Source organism: Myotis lucifugus, unplaced genomic scaffold (assembly GCF_000147115.1).
Source record: "Myotis lucifugus unplaced genomic scaffold, Myoluc2.0 scaffold_2805, whole genome shotgun sequence".
NCBI lineage: Eukaryota > Metazoa > Chordata > Mammalia > Chiroptera > Vespertilionidae > Myotis > Myotis lucifugus.
The window spans coordinates 7,448-20,425 of record NW_005873853.1 but is presented as its reverse complement, the minus strand read 5'-3'; the positions used below and the strand labels follow the sequence as shown (position 1 = coordinate 20,425).

Here is a 12,978-nt window from a genome sequence, read left to right as displayed (position 1 = left end):
GAAGCGCGGCGGAGTCTGGGGTCTTGCGCGATTTCTCGGGCCGGGCCTCTAGTATAAAATAATTTCCCATTTACCTCTTTCCCTAGCCTCTGGCACCCACCATTCTATCTTCTGTCTCTATAAGTTTGATGACTCCAGGTATCTCATATTAGTGGAATCATACAATATTTGTCCTTTTGTGACCGGCTTATTTCATGTAGCATAATGTCTTCTAGGTGCATCCATGTTGTAGCATGTGTTAGAAGTTCATTGCTTTTTAAAACTCAATAATACACTAATATATAGATACAGATATAGATATATATCTCAATTACAATTTGTTTATATATTCATCCACTGATGAACACTTGAGTTGCTTCTACCTTTTGGCTATTGTGAATAAAGCTGCTAAGAACATGGATGTACAAATTATATGTTTGAGTTCCTGCTTACAATTCTTTTGGATATCTACCCAGAAGTGTAATTACTGGGTCATATTGTAGTTCTATTTTATTTTTGAAAAAAATCACCATATCATTTCCCATAGTGGCTGCACCATTTTACATTCCCATCAGCAATAAGTTCCACTTTCTTCACATCCTTGTCAACACCTGCTATTTTTTTTTATAATAGCCATCCTAATGGATGTGAAGTGGTTTCTCATTAAGTTTATGCCCAAGCATTTTAGTATATTTGATGCTCTTGTAAATTGAATTGTTTTATTAATCTCCTTTTGGATTATTCATTGTTGTATATAAAATTGCAACTAATTTTTGTGTGATTTTGTATCTTGCAACTTTGCTGAAATCTCTTATTAGTTCTAACAGGCTTTGATTTTTGATTTTTTGGTGTGACATCTTTAGTTTCCTATATATAGGATCTTGTCATTTGTGAAAAGAGATAATTTACTTCTTCCTTTCCAAATTAGATGCCTTTTATCTCTTTTTCTTGCCTTACTGCTCTGGCTAGAACTTCCAGTGCATATTTAGGAAGCTCTTCGTGTGTGTGTGTGTGTGTGTGTGTGTGTGTGTGTGTGTGTTGTCTTGGAAGAAAATATTTTCCCAAGTCGCCCCAACAGACTTTCTCTTATGTCTCACAGTCAGAACTGGGTCCGTTGGCCATTCCTACCTGAAGGCAAAGCATGTAGCTAGCATGTTTATACTGATGTGAAGTGGGCTTTGCCGAGTGGGAAGAAGGTAAGAGAAATGACCCCTGAGGATAACAATCCGCCTCACTCTGTGGTTAGGATTAAACGCAGCCATGTGCATAAGGCATGGAGACGGCTCCACCCGCATTGCTTTACTTCATTTCTCCCATGCTCTCCTTCAGGTTTCCTTCCTCATTGTTCAGCATTAGAAGAAAAATGGAAATCCAAAATTTCCTCACTTTCCCTGAACAAATGCGCTGCTTGTCTCTTCCACCCCAACTTACCTTTTGGAGTTCTGTAGCTCTAGTTTCTACAAACCATTTGGAACCTCCCCCAACCTGTCCACAAAATTCCTGACCTCAGACTGAAGAATACATTTTTATAGCCAGGCAGTCCACGGATGCTGGTTATAAAAAAGAAACTGAGAAATCTTCATAAACAAAAAAGAAAAAAAATCAACAGAGTCTAGGTTATTTTTACAATGTTAACTTGCCCTAAAAAGCATCTGTTTTAGCGGAGTGAGGCTCTTTCCATCCAGACCAGGAGCAAAAGGTGCCCCATGCCTGTCTGTGCCGGCGGCTGGCTGTGTGAGTCCCACAAGATGTTTCTTGCCATCAGAGTAATGACTTCAGTTTTTCCATTCCAGCCGTGGTGAAATGAATAAGAAAACTGGATCCTGCCTCTGGAAGCAGGACACAGCTCTGCACTAATCAAAAAAGGAAGATTCATTATAAGACAATAGCTCGCTCTCCAGACTTCGAAGCGTTCCTAGATTTGTCAGAGCGGCTCTGAATCATTTCGTGGACTGCCGCGGGATTAGCGTGGGGATACTGTACAAGCCTGACCCTCTGCAGAGAAGTTTTTCCTTAAATGAGCTCCTCTGGCTGCTCTCTGAGTCGCTGCAATCCAAATCTCATAATTTCACCTTCTCTTCTAATCATTTTTCCAGACAGCTATTTGAAGGGTGAGGGGAATAGATGGAGGCAGAGATAAAAAGGGGGCCATGGCTTACCTAGAATGCAATTCACTAAGAAGTGCCCATGAAGTACTGACACTGTAAACAGGTACAAGGAGAACAAAGCTTTTAGAAGCCTGGTTAGTAGAGATAAGGTCTTCAAGGGGCCGAACCAAGACTGACTGAGCAGTGGACTCTGACCCAGTGCTGAGAGTGTCCCGGCCGAGCCCCTGAGTGGCTCCTCCTGTCGCACAGGGTGGAGGAGCCAGGAGAAGGCGCTCTGCAATCCTTTCACTTATGAACATCCAGAGACAAAATATGTTGACAATTGCAGGCCACGGTGCTTGGGATTCTGGTGGACACATTGCAAAGGAAAACCAGCAGCTGTCTGAAGCAAGTTTCTCTTCCTAACATTTGGTTAATAAAGCCTCCACCATGAAAGAAACCAGATGAAAAAACCAGCCTTCATTAGGAAGGCCTGAGTGCAAGCTGGGAAAGATTAGGCTGTGTCCAAGTCAGGAGTTTTTTTGTTTGTTTGTTTTTTAATCAACTTGAACACCTCTCTGTGCCCAGCATGGATTTATGTGCTTTGGGATCATACAGAGGGAGTGGGAAGCCTGGTGCTGCCCGTGGGAGCACATGTTCTCTTTTGTCAGGGAGGCCAGTGTGACATTCAGGAAACGGAGAGAAACCTAGGGTGAGTGTGGAATTCATGCACAACTGTGCAGGGCAAGTGCAAGTGGGGCCAGAAGGACACAGAGATCTGTCTGGCACGAGTCCCTTGAGAGCAGGAGCGCCAGCTGGCTCATTCTGGTATCCTGGGCATTGTGAATCTGTCCCACAAAGTAGGAGTTTAATTGGTAAATTTCAAATAAAGGTCAGCTCTACACTTTTGTTCATGTCTATCTTATGGATAGACTTATATTTTGTACTAGTGGCCTGGTGCACAAAATTCGTGCACATGAGGGGGTGTCCCTCACCCGGGCCTGCACCCTTTCCAATCTGGAACACCTTGGGGGATATTCGACTGCCAGTTTAGCCCGATCTCTTTAGGATGGGCCTAAAATGGCAGTCGGACATCCCTCTCGCAGTCTGGGACTGCTGGCTTCTAACCACTCACCTGTCTGCCTGCCCGATTGCCCCTAACCACTCTGCCTGCTGACCTGATCACCCCCAACTGCCCCACCCCCGCTGGCCTTCTTGCCCCCAACTGCCCCCCCCCACTGGCCTTCTTGCCCCCAACTGCCCCCCCCCTGGCCTGATAGCCCCCAACTGCCCTCCCCTGCCGACCTCATGACCCCAACTGCTCTACCTGGCCGGTCTCCCGGAAGGTCTCCTGCTCTAATTAGCATATTACCCTTTTATTAGTATAGATAGGTCCTTTCCATGGGCTCAACTGGAGTACAAAGTGACATGAGGAGGACTTGTTTAAAAAGTCTTGGTGAATGCAGATGCCTTCTGTGATTCTTGATTTTGTGTGTCAACTTGATCGGGCCATGGTGCCCCGACATTTGGGTCAGTCATATTCTCACTGTTTCTGTGAGGGTGTTTTTGGACCAGATTTACCTTTGCATGGGTAGGACAGAGTAAAGCAGATTGTCCTCCATAATATGGGTGGGTCTCATCCAATCAATTGAAGGACCGAATAAAACAAAAGGCTGACCTCCCCCGAGCAAGAGGGAATTCCCCAGCAGGCAGACTCTAGGCTTCATCCGAAACGTCGACTCTCCCTGGATTTCCACCAGCTGCCTTTTGGTTTGAACTGCAACTCTTTCCTGAGCCTCCAGCCTGCAGCCTCCCCCATCAGATGTTGCACTTGCTAAGCCTCCACAATCATGTGAGCCAGTTCCTTACACACACACACACACACACACACACACACACACACACACACAATTGGTTCTGTTTCTTTGTAGGACTCTGACCGATACAGCATCCTATAATAAGCTGATGGACAAGGTTGAGGTGTAACAATGTGTTTAAGCCTTTTTCCAGTTGCTCCATACCGGAGGAGTGCGGACCTGAGGGGTGAGAGCCCAGGTCTGAAGTCAATGGGCCTCTCTGCCCTGCATAGCTCACCTAAAATCAGAGAAGCAATAGTTGCTCAGATGACGACAGCATTGTCAACTCCTGGTATATCAGTTTCCTTTTGCTGCTGTAACAAATTACCACACATTGTCGGGGGTACAAGGGTGGGGGTTGGGAAGGTGGAAGGTCTCCCCCCCTCCCCCCACACACACTGGGATTTTAAAACATCATAAACATATTCTCTTACTGTTCTGGAGGTCAGAAGTCTCAAATCAAGATGACAGCTTGGCTTCTGGAGGCTTCTAGGGAGGATCTGTTTCTTGCTTTTTTCAGCTTCTAGAGGCTGCCGGCATTCTTTGGATCATGGCCCCTTCCTTCCAGCACACCAACCTCTTGCTTCCGATCTCCTGTCTCTCCTATAAGTACCCAAATTATTACACTGGGCCCACTCAGGTAAACCAGGATAATCTCTCCATAGCAATCTCTTTAATCACTTCTGCAAAGTCTCTTTTGACATAGAAGTGAACATTCACCCGTCTTGGGGATTAGGACATGGCTATCTTTGGGGTGGGGGTGGGCAGTATTCAGCCTCCCACACCCGAGGTCACTGGTTACACATGGAAGGTGAGATAGGGGAGAGGTTTCCAGGTTTCAGAGTTGGCACTTGAAACCATTTTGCGTTATTTTGGAAAAGTATTCAACTATTTGGTAAATGCAGAAAGTTGCAACAAAGAAATGCTTTCTTGGCTGCTAAAGAGACACATATGTGTTGGTGCTGTATGTTTCTTTTTTTAAAAATATATTTTATTGATTTTTCACAGAGAGGAAGGGAGAGGGATAGAGAGTTAGAAACATTGATGAGAGAGAAACATCAATCAGCTGCCTCCTGCACACCTCCTACCGGGGATGTGCCCGCAACCAAGGTACATGCCCTTGACCGGAATCGAATCTGGGACCTTTCAGTCCGCAGGCCGATGCTCTATCCGCTGAGCCAAACCGGTTAGGGCTGTATGTTTCTTTAACAATGAAAATTCTGCTCCTAAAGTCATTGCAGAGTAAAGCTCCCCCCACCTAAACAAATAAAATAATATAAACATGTTTTTAAAAGTATAATATTCTGGTCATTGAGGGACACAAATCTATGGGGCCCCTTGTCCTGGCAGCTTTACCAAGTACTTGGTTAAGTCTCCTGTAAGTGACTTTGAGAAGGAATTCAAACCTTTTAAGATAGACCTTGAGAAGCTCCTAAACACATCCAATTCGAGTATCTTAAATCCACGCCATTGTTTACTTTCTAGAACATTATCCCCGGGTGAGGTCTAGAGTTGTCCTGTGCTGAGTACAGTGTGTGAGGGTATCAGTCACGTTTAGTGCTTCCCTCCCGGCTGCACTGTGTGTGCTCAGGGCACGGCCATAACCTTTGCTTGGTTTACTTCTAGCAGAGAAAACTTAGCTTTGACTCCATAGAAAGCAGAGAACACCAACTAAATCAGTTTTCAAAATCATCCTGATTGCTCACTTCAATGCTCAGTGATTGTTGTAGGGTAGTTTATAATAATTTCAGTAAAGACTGGGGTCTGAGCCTGGGTGATGGTTGAAAGGACTAACCTGATCTTGGGGACTCAGCCAGCTTACTCTTGTCTGGTGATGGTCCTCTCCCAGGCACTCACCCGCCCTTAGGCACGAGGGCTTTAAATAAATATCCGAGACGTGGTTCAGAGCTCAAGGATGATTTATCTTCCTCAAGGACATTTTACTATACATAGTATGCCTTTCCCTCCTCCTCTCCGCCTCCCCGGAAACTCTCATTTATCCACCTGGGATTGAACCTGGCCCCTCAGTGCAGTCCCCCTTGAAATATCCCAGTCACTTCCAGCCTCGTCAGAGGTCTTTGGCTCTGTCACTTCACCGTCCACTTCCGTGCTTTCTGCTCTTCTCTTCAAAGCTTGACTTTGTAGTTGGGGAAGAACATTTTCCTTTTGGCCAGCATCAAGTGAATCGCCATCATGGAGAAGGAGGCCAACCACGTCACGGCGCCTGTCACTGTGTAGGCGAGACCGAGGAAAAGGCTGCTGCCCCCGCTCCACGTCAGGGTGGAAAGAACGACTGACTTCTCGCCTCGGAATCTGGTGACTGGAAAGTCTAGGGAAAGGCGACCTGTTAAGGATCTGTCTTCGCACTTCTCAGCTCCACCACCCTATATCCTAAATACAGCAGGTTGAACCATATAACATTGCTGTTTTTGTAGGTCAAAACAGGGTTGAATGATTTCATATGGTCTAATCTTTATCAAGTAGTACATTGTATGTTACTGTAATGGAATTAAGTAAAAACAAGGCTTCCCTCTACATCATTATCATGTACAAAAGTGATTCTGACACATAGATCGATCGGAGTGACTTACAGACAACTGAAAGTTGAACAAATATATTTAAACTGAAGAAAATAAAAAGAATACAGATAGGTTTTACAGCAAACCTGACTTTTCGTTTTATGACTCAGGAGACCCGGGGGTAGGGTGAAATCATTTTAGGCTAAGGTTTGAATTCCTACCTCAGGGAAAGTTCTCCAAGTGGAGTGAAGAACAAAATAACAGTGAGCTATCGCCCTGGCTGGTGTGGCTCAGTTGGTTGAGCGCCGTCACCCTGGTTGTGGATCGGGGTGGGTGCAGGAGGAAACTTATCAATGTTTCTCTCTCACATTGTTGTTTCTCTCTCTCTTCCTCTCACTTCCTCTCCCTCTAAAAACATATGAAAAAAATAGTCAGCTACATGGTGAAATATTTTTGGTGGGAAAACTAAATATGGGGCATTCGTTTGGGTTTCGGAAAGGCCAGCATCCCTCACTGCTGGGGTGAAAGTGCTTGAAGTGGGTTTGCTATCATTAGCATTTTAATGATGTCATTTTGATTATACATGTGGTCTGAGGTTTTTAAACATCTGGTGCCTTTTTGTAAACCAAACTAATAAACAAACAAAGGCTTCTCATAGCAACGGCACAGGACAGCAGCATTTCCCAGCAAAGTTCTCAAAAGGCCTCAGATCACTTGGCAACCTGCTATTTAAAGGCACAAGGAAACTAAGTCTCTCTTTTACGTCAAAATTCCTCATTGTCACCAGGACCTTGAGCGCCACCTCAACTCGTCTGCCTGTTTCCTCTCTCCCTCAGCTCCAGCAGAGGGTCTTTCCTCACACCAAGAACATCCTCTCTCTGTTAGAAGAGGAAGGTGATTTCTGTAGCTCAGGCTCCGTTCTCTGTGCACATCGGCCAGGCCTTGAGGCTGGGCGGGTAATATGCACCCAGGGCTTAACACGGGTAGTGCAAGGCTAGGACTGAAGCTCGAAGATTTAGACCTGAGCGTCACCAGCATTAAAATGTGACTGGCTGAAGTCACCCAAGGAGAGCTGGTCTCCGGAGGAGAAAGAGAGGATCTCCTTTGTTGGGAACACAGACTCCCCCCTTGCTCCCCTCTGCCCCAAACTCACCACCAGGCACTGTGAGGACAGCAGTTCATGACATTTGTTCCTCCCTCCTCCCTATTTCTTGATGGCAACTGCACCTGCTTTACTGGTAAGGCAATCACAGACCAGGTCAGTGGGATCAGGAGGTCCAAGTCCGGAGACCACTGTCAAGCTCCTTTTTTGTTGTTGTTGTTAAATAATTTTTTATTGTCTAAAGTTTTACAAATGTCTCATTTTCCCCCAATTGACCCTCCCTCTGCCATTCCCACCCTGAGGGCAGCCCCCACTGCCCCAGTGTCTGTGTCCATTGGTTATGCAAATATGCATGCAAACAAGTCCTTTGGTTGATCTCTAATCCCCCACCCCTCCCCTGCCATTTGTCTCTGGATCCATTTTAGTTCATCAGTTTATGTTGATCATTATATCCCACATATGAGTGAGATCATGTGATATTTATCTTTCTCCGACTGGCTTATTTAGCTTAGCATAATTCTCTCCAGTTCCATCCATGCTGTTGCAAATGGTAAAAGTTTTTTATTTTATTTTTTTTATTTTTTAAATATATTTTATTGATTTTTTACAGAGCGGAAGGGAGAGGGATAGAGAGTTAGAAACATCGATGAGAGAGAAACATCGACCAGCTGCCTCCTGCACATCTCCTACTGGGGATGTGCCCGCAACCAACGTACGTGCCCTTGACCGGAATCGAACCCGGGACCCTTCAGTCCGCAGGCCGACGCTCTATCCACTGAGCCAAACCGGTTTCGGCAGTTTTTTATTTTTTAATAGCAGAGTAGTATTCCATGTGTAGATGTGCCACAGGTTTTTAACCCACTCATCTGATGATGGGCACTTACGCTGTTTCCAAATCTTAGCTATTATAAATTGAGCTGCTATGAACATAGGGGTGCATATATCCTTTCTGATTGGTGTTTCTTGGGATATATTCCTAGAAGTGGGAATACTGGGTCAAATGGGAGTTCCATTTTTAACTTTTTTGAGGAAATTCCATACTGTCTTCCACAGTGGCTGCACCAGTCTGCATTCCCACCAGCAGTGCAAGCAACTTTCAATCTCAAATTTTTTTTGGTGGGGGAGGGGAGAAGGCAGGGTTGCTGAAATGTTACTCTTTATAGCTTTCATTTTCACAGAATAGAATTAGAGGCCCTGCTAAAAGGAAGGCGCTGCAGGCAAACAGAAAGAGGCAACAAACTGACAGGTAGAGGTGGTGTCACATCAATGAGGAACCTCTGACTGAGGAACATCCCTACCCCCTGTCAGGAAGGAAATGTCCTCACTCTATTCTGGATTGAAATGATGGAGCAGTCATTCACTTATCCCCAAGATTTCTCATTCAAGCTCCCCGGCAGATAAAGAAACTGAGGAGGTATTTTGTGCTAAGATCCTCTGGCCCACTGGGGGTCCCATGAACCACTCCTAGCCAGCAACCCTGAGATGCCACATGGCTGACCTCAAAGCTGTGTACAAGCCCTGGAAAGATCCTGCCTCCCAGAGATTAGTTTGAAGAATAGAAAAGTACAGAATGAAATAGTTTGACAACTAGCACCCAGATGGACACTGATTTTCCTTCATTACAAAGAGTAGTAGTATAAAAGGATACTGTAGGTTATGTCGAAACTATAGTTACCAGCAGGCAAACCTTCAGTAAAATGCTGTACTCGATGGAGTTGACGGTGTAGTTTCTTGAAAGTGGGAAAGGCAGCTGTCCGCATCCACACAATGAAGTCCTCATTGATGAAGCCATTGTTCCCTGAGTCCACTTCGTCCAGTTCATAGATAGGCTTAGGCCAGTTTGGGGGCTTTGCAGTTCCTGTGGGAACAAAATAATGGGCGTGGTTGGGAAAAATCACCTACCCACCTTCAGTTTTCCTTAGAGAATGAAATAACATTCGATTTTTTGAGGAAAGAGAAATAGATATTAGAATTAAAAAAAGTGTGTGTGTGTGTGTGTGTGTGTGTGTGTGTGTGTGTGTATGTAACTACCTGAGTATGTAACCATTAAAAATAATGGTTATAAAGACTTAAGGACACAGGGTGGGGGGCATGCTGATTATATTTTTATAAGGTAAAGAAACAGTGGAATATAAAATTATATGTATCTTATGTGTCCTAAATGAAGCACTGAAAAAGTAGGTAGAGCACAATAATATTGGTCATATTCTGTGATAGCATTATATGCTCTGATAGTATCATAACTTCACTAGTGATCTAAAGAGAGTAAATGAAAATGCTTGGTTAATATTTAAAGAAAAAAGAATGACAACCATTGATGAGGCAGCGGAAATGGGAACTCTTGTGTGGAACATATAAGTGTGTGGACGAACATGATCTCTGGCAAAAGAAATAAAACACACACACACACAAAACATTATTTCTGACAATTTAGGAACATGCATCAAAAGCTTTAATATATGTTGCATACATTTCAGCCCAGAAATTCTTCTAGGAATGCACTGTAAGGAAATAATCGTGGAAGTGCATGGAGATTGGGCTGCATAGATATTCTCTGCAGCACTGTGCCTAAGAGCTCAAAAAGGAGGAGGAATTGGTAAATGGAGGGAGGTAGAGAGCACAGGTGTTGCAAGTCTGTTCTAAAACCAGGAGGCCTGGCAGGTTTCAGTGCCGTAGCAATGCTGAAAGCATAGGGTGGGGGCCAGCGCCAGGGCGTGAGCCTGTTGTGTTTATTGTCATCCTCACACTGCTTACTTTACTGTGGGATGTCTGCCATTCTTACTCCACAGCAGAATCTTGTGTACAGTGTCTTTCTCATCTTCTTTTCACAGTCCAGTGCCTGGCACATAGTAGGTGTTGAGCCCACAATCCAGGCATGTGCCCTGACCGGTAATTAAACCATGGCCTCCTGGTTCATGGGTCAATGCCCAAACACTGAGCCACATCAACCAGGCAATACAGTTTTTATTATCAACTTCTGTAAGCAAAGAAACCATCAACAAAATGAAAGGCAACCCACTAAATGGGAGAACATATTTGCCAATGCTACATATGACAAGGGGTTAATTTCCAAAATATATAAAGAACACATACAACTCAACATCAAGAAGACAAACATCTCAATCAAAGGACTTAAAGAGACACTTCTCCAAAAAAGACATTTAGATGGCCTATAGACATATGAAAAATGCTCAACATCATTAATCATCAGAGAGATGCAAATGAAAACCACTATGAAATATTATCTCACCCTATCAGAATGGCTACCAAATAAAAAACAATTGTTGGCAAGAATGTGGAGAAAAGGGAACCTTCATGCACTGTTGGTAGGAATGCACATTTTTGTAGCCACTGTGGAAAACAGTATGAAGTTTTCTCAAAAAATTAAAAATGGAACTACCTTTTGACCCAGTGATCCCACTTTTGAAAATATATCCAAAGAACCTGAAACACTAATTTGAAAGAATACGTGTGGGATTTCTAATATGGCAGTGGAATAAGTGGAAGCTACACTGACACTCTCCCAGGACCAAACTGGAAATACAACTAAAATACAGAACCACTACCCTGAAAAATCAACTGAAGATTAGCTGGATAGAACTCTGATAACCAAGGACAGAAAGTGGAGACCACATAGAGACTGGTGGGAAGGGCTGAGGTGTGAAAGGGCTGGCTGGAGTCCCACAGACAGCAGCTGAAATTCTGGAGGGATTTCTCAGCTGTGGGGAGATCCCACTGAGAACTCTGGGAGTATTCTGTGATAGCATCATATTCTCCCCAGCAGAGAGCACCAAAACTGAGAAAGGTGCCCACATAACATCTGCCGTGAAAAGCAGCAGGGTTGCTGTTTGCCAGACAGAGATGGCTGGAAATGCAGGCAAGCTCTTAAAGGGCTAATGCACAAAATTTCATGTGCAGCCACTCACCTTGGGCTCCAGGAGAAGGAGGGCAGAGTGGACTAGAGCTGTGTGAGCAGAAGCCAGGATTGGGGGCTCTGAGGTTGAGTTTGGAGGGCAGCCACCTCGGTTTCCTGTGCTGAGTCATTTCCTCACACTGCAGAGGACATCTTTCTCCAGTAGATGTTGGAGGGATTACAATACCAGATATCAAGTTATACTACAAAGCCACTATACTCAAAACAGCCTGGTACTGGCACAAGAACAGGCATGAAGGTCAATGGAACACAACAGAGACCCCAGAAATTGACCCACGCCATTATGCTCAATTAATATTTGACAAACGAGGCAAGAATATACAATGGAATTAAGACAATCCTATACAATAAAAGGCTAATATGCAAATTTTCCCCTCGACCAGGAGTTCAACCGGGAGTTCAACCAGGGGGCGGGGTCAACCAGCCAACCACCTGTGGCCTATCCCCCAGCTGGTCCCACCCCTGATCGGCCCCACTACTCCGATCAGGGGTAGGGCCAGCAGGCCAACCTCCTGCATCCCCTCCCCCTGGCCGGCCTGACCTGATCGGCCCCAATCAAGGCTGACTGGCTGGACCCCACCCATGCACGAATTTGTGCACCAGGCCTCTAGTCTCTTCAATAAATGATGTTGGGAAAATTGGACAGATACATGCAAAAAAATGAAACTTGGACCACCAACTTACACCATACACAAGACTAATCTAAAAATAGATAAAGGACTTAAACGTAAGTCATGAATCCATAAAAATTCTAGAAGAAACCATAGGCAGCAAAATCTCAGACATCTCTCATAGCAATATGTTTACCAATACATCTCCTAGGGCAAAGAAAACTAAGGATAAAATAAACAAATGGGACTACATTAAAATAAAAAGCTTCTACACAGCTAAAGAAACCATCAACAAAACAACAAAAAAGCCCACTGCATGGGAGAACATATTTGGCATTGATACATCTAATAAAGGGTTAATATCCAAAATATATAAAGAACTCATACAACTTAATAAAAGGAAGATAGACAATCCAATAACAAATGGGCAAAGGACCTCAATAGACACTTTTCGAAAGTGGACATACGGAAGGCCAAGAGACATATGAAAATATGCTCAAAGTCACTAGTCATCTGAGAGATGCAAATCAAAAACAACAATGAGGTATCATCTCACACTTGTCAGAATGGCTATCAACAACAACTCAACAAACGACAAGTGCTGGGCGAGGGATGTGGAGAAAAAGGAACCTTCGTGCACTGCTGGGTGGGGAATGCAGACTGGTGCACCCAGTGTAAAACAGTATGTGATTTTCCTTAAAAAATAAAAAATGGAACTCTCATTTGACCCTGTGAGGTGGCTTCGTCGTGCAGATCCAGGAAAGCAAAACACTCAATCAGAAGGATATACTAGTATGCACACTATGTTTCATGAGCAGCACAATCAGCATAAGCTAAGATTTGGAAACAGGGCTAAATTGCTCATCTCGCAGATGAATGGATTAGAAAAC

General features: G+C 44.3%; 1 protein-coding gene across 1 annotated transcript in view; it reads right to left on the bottom strand.

Moving 5' to 3' along the window:
* Positions 1-5,895: 5,895 nt before the first annotated feature.
* The window catches only part of LOC102426071 (cell cycle control protein 50C-like), a gene marked incomplete at its 5' end in the record, with an annotated part of 14,230 nt that continues 7,147 nt past the window's right edge, over positions 5,896-12,978 (bottom strand). The window contains 2 exons of the mRNA XM_023749099.1: positions 5,896-6,251; positions 9,192-9,401. Of these exons, the coding sequence (XP_023604867.1) occupies positions 6,049-6,251; positions 9,192-9,401 (413 nt within the window). The remainder of the gene's footprint in view (positions 6,252-9,191; positions 9,402-12,978) is intronic.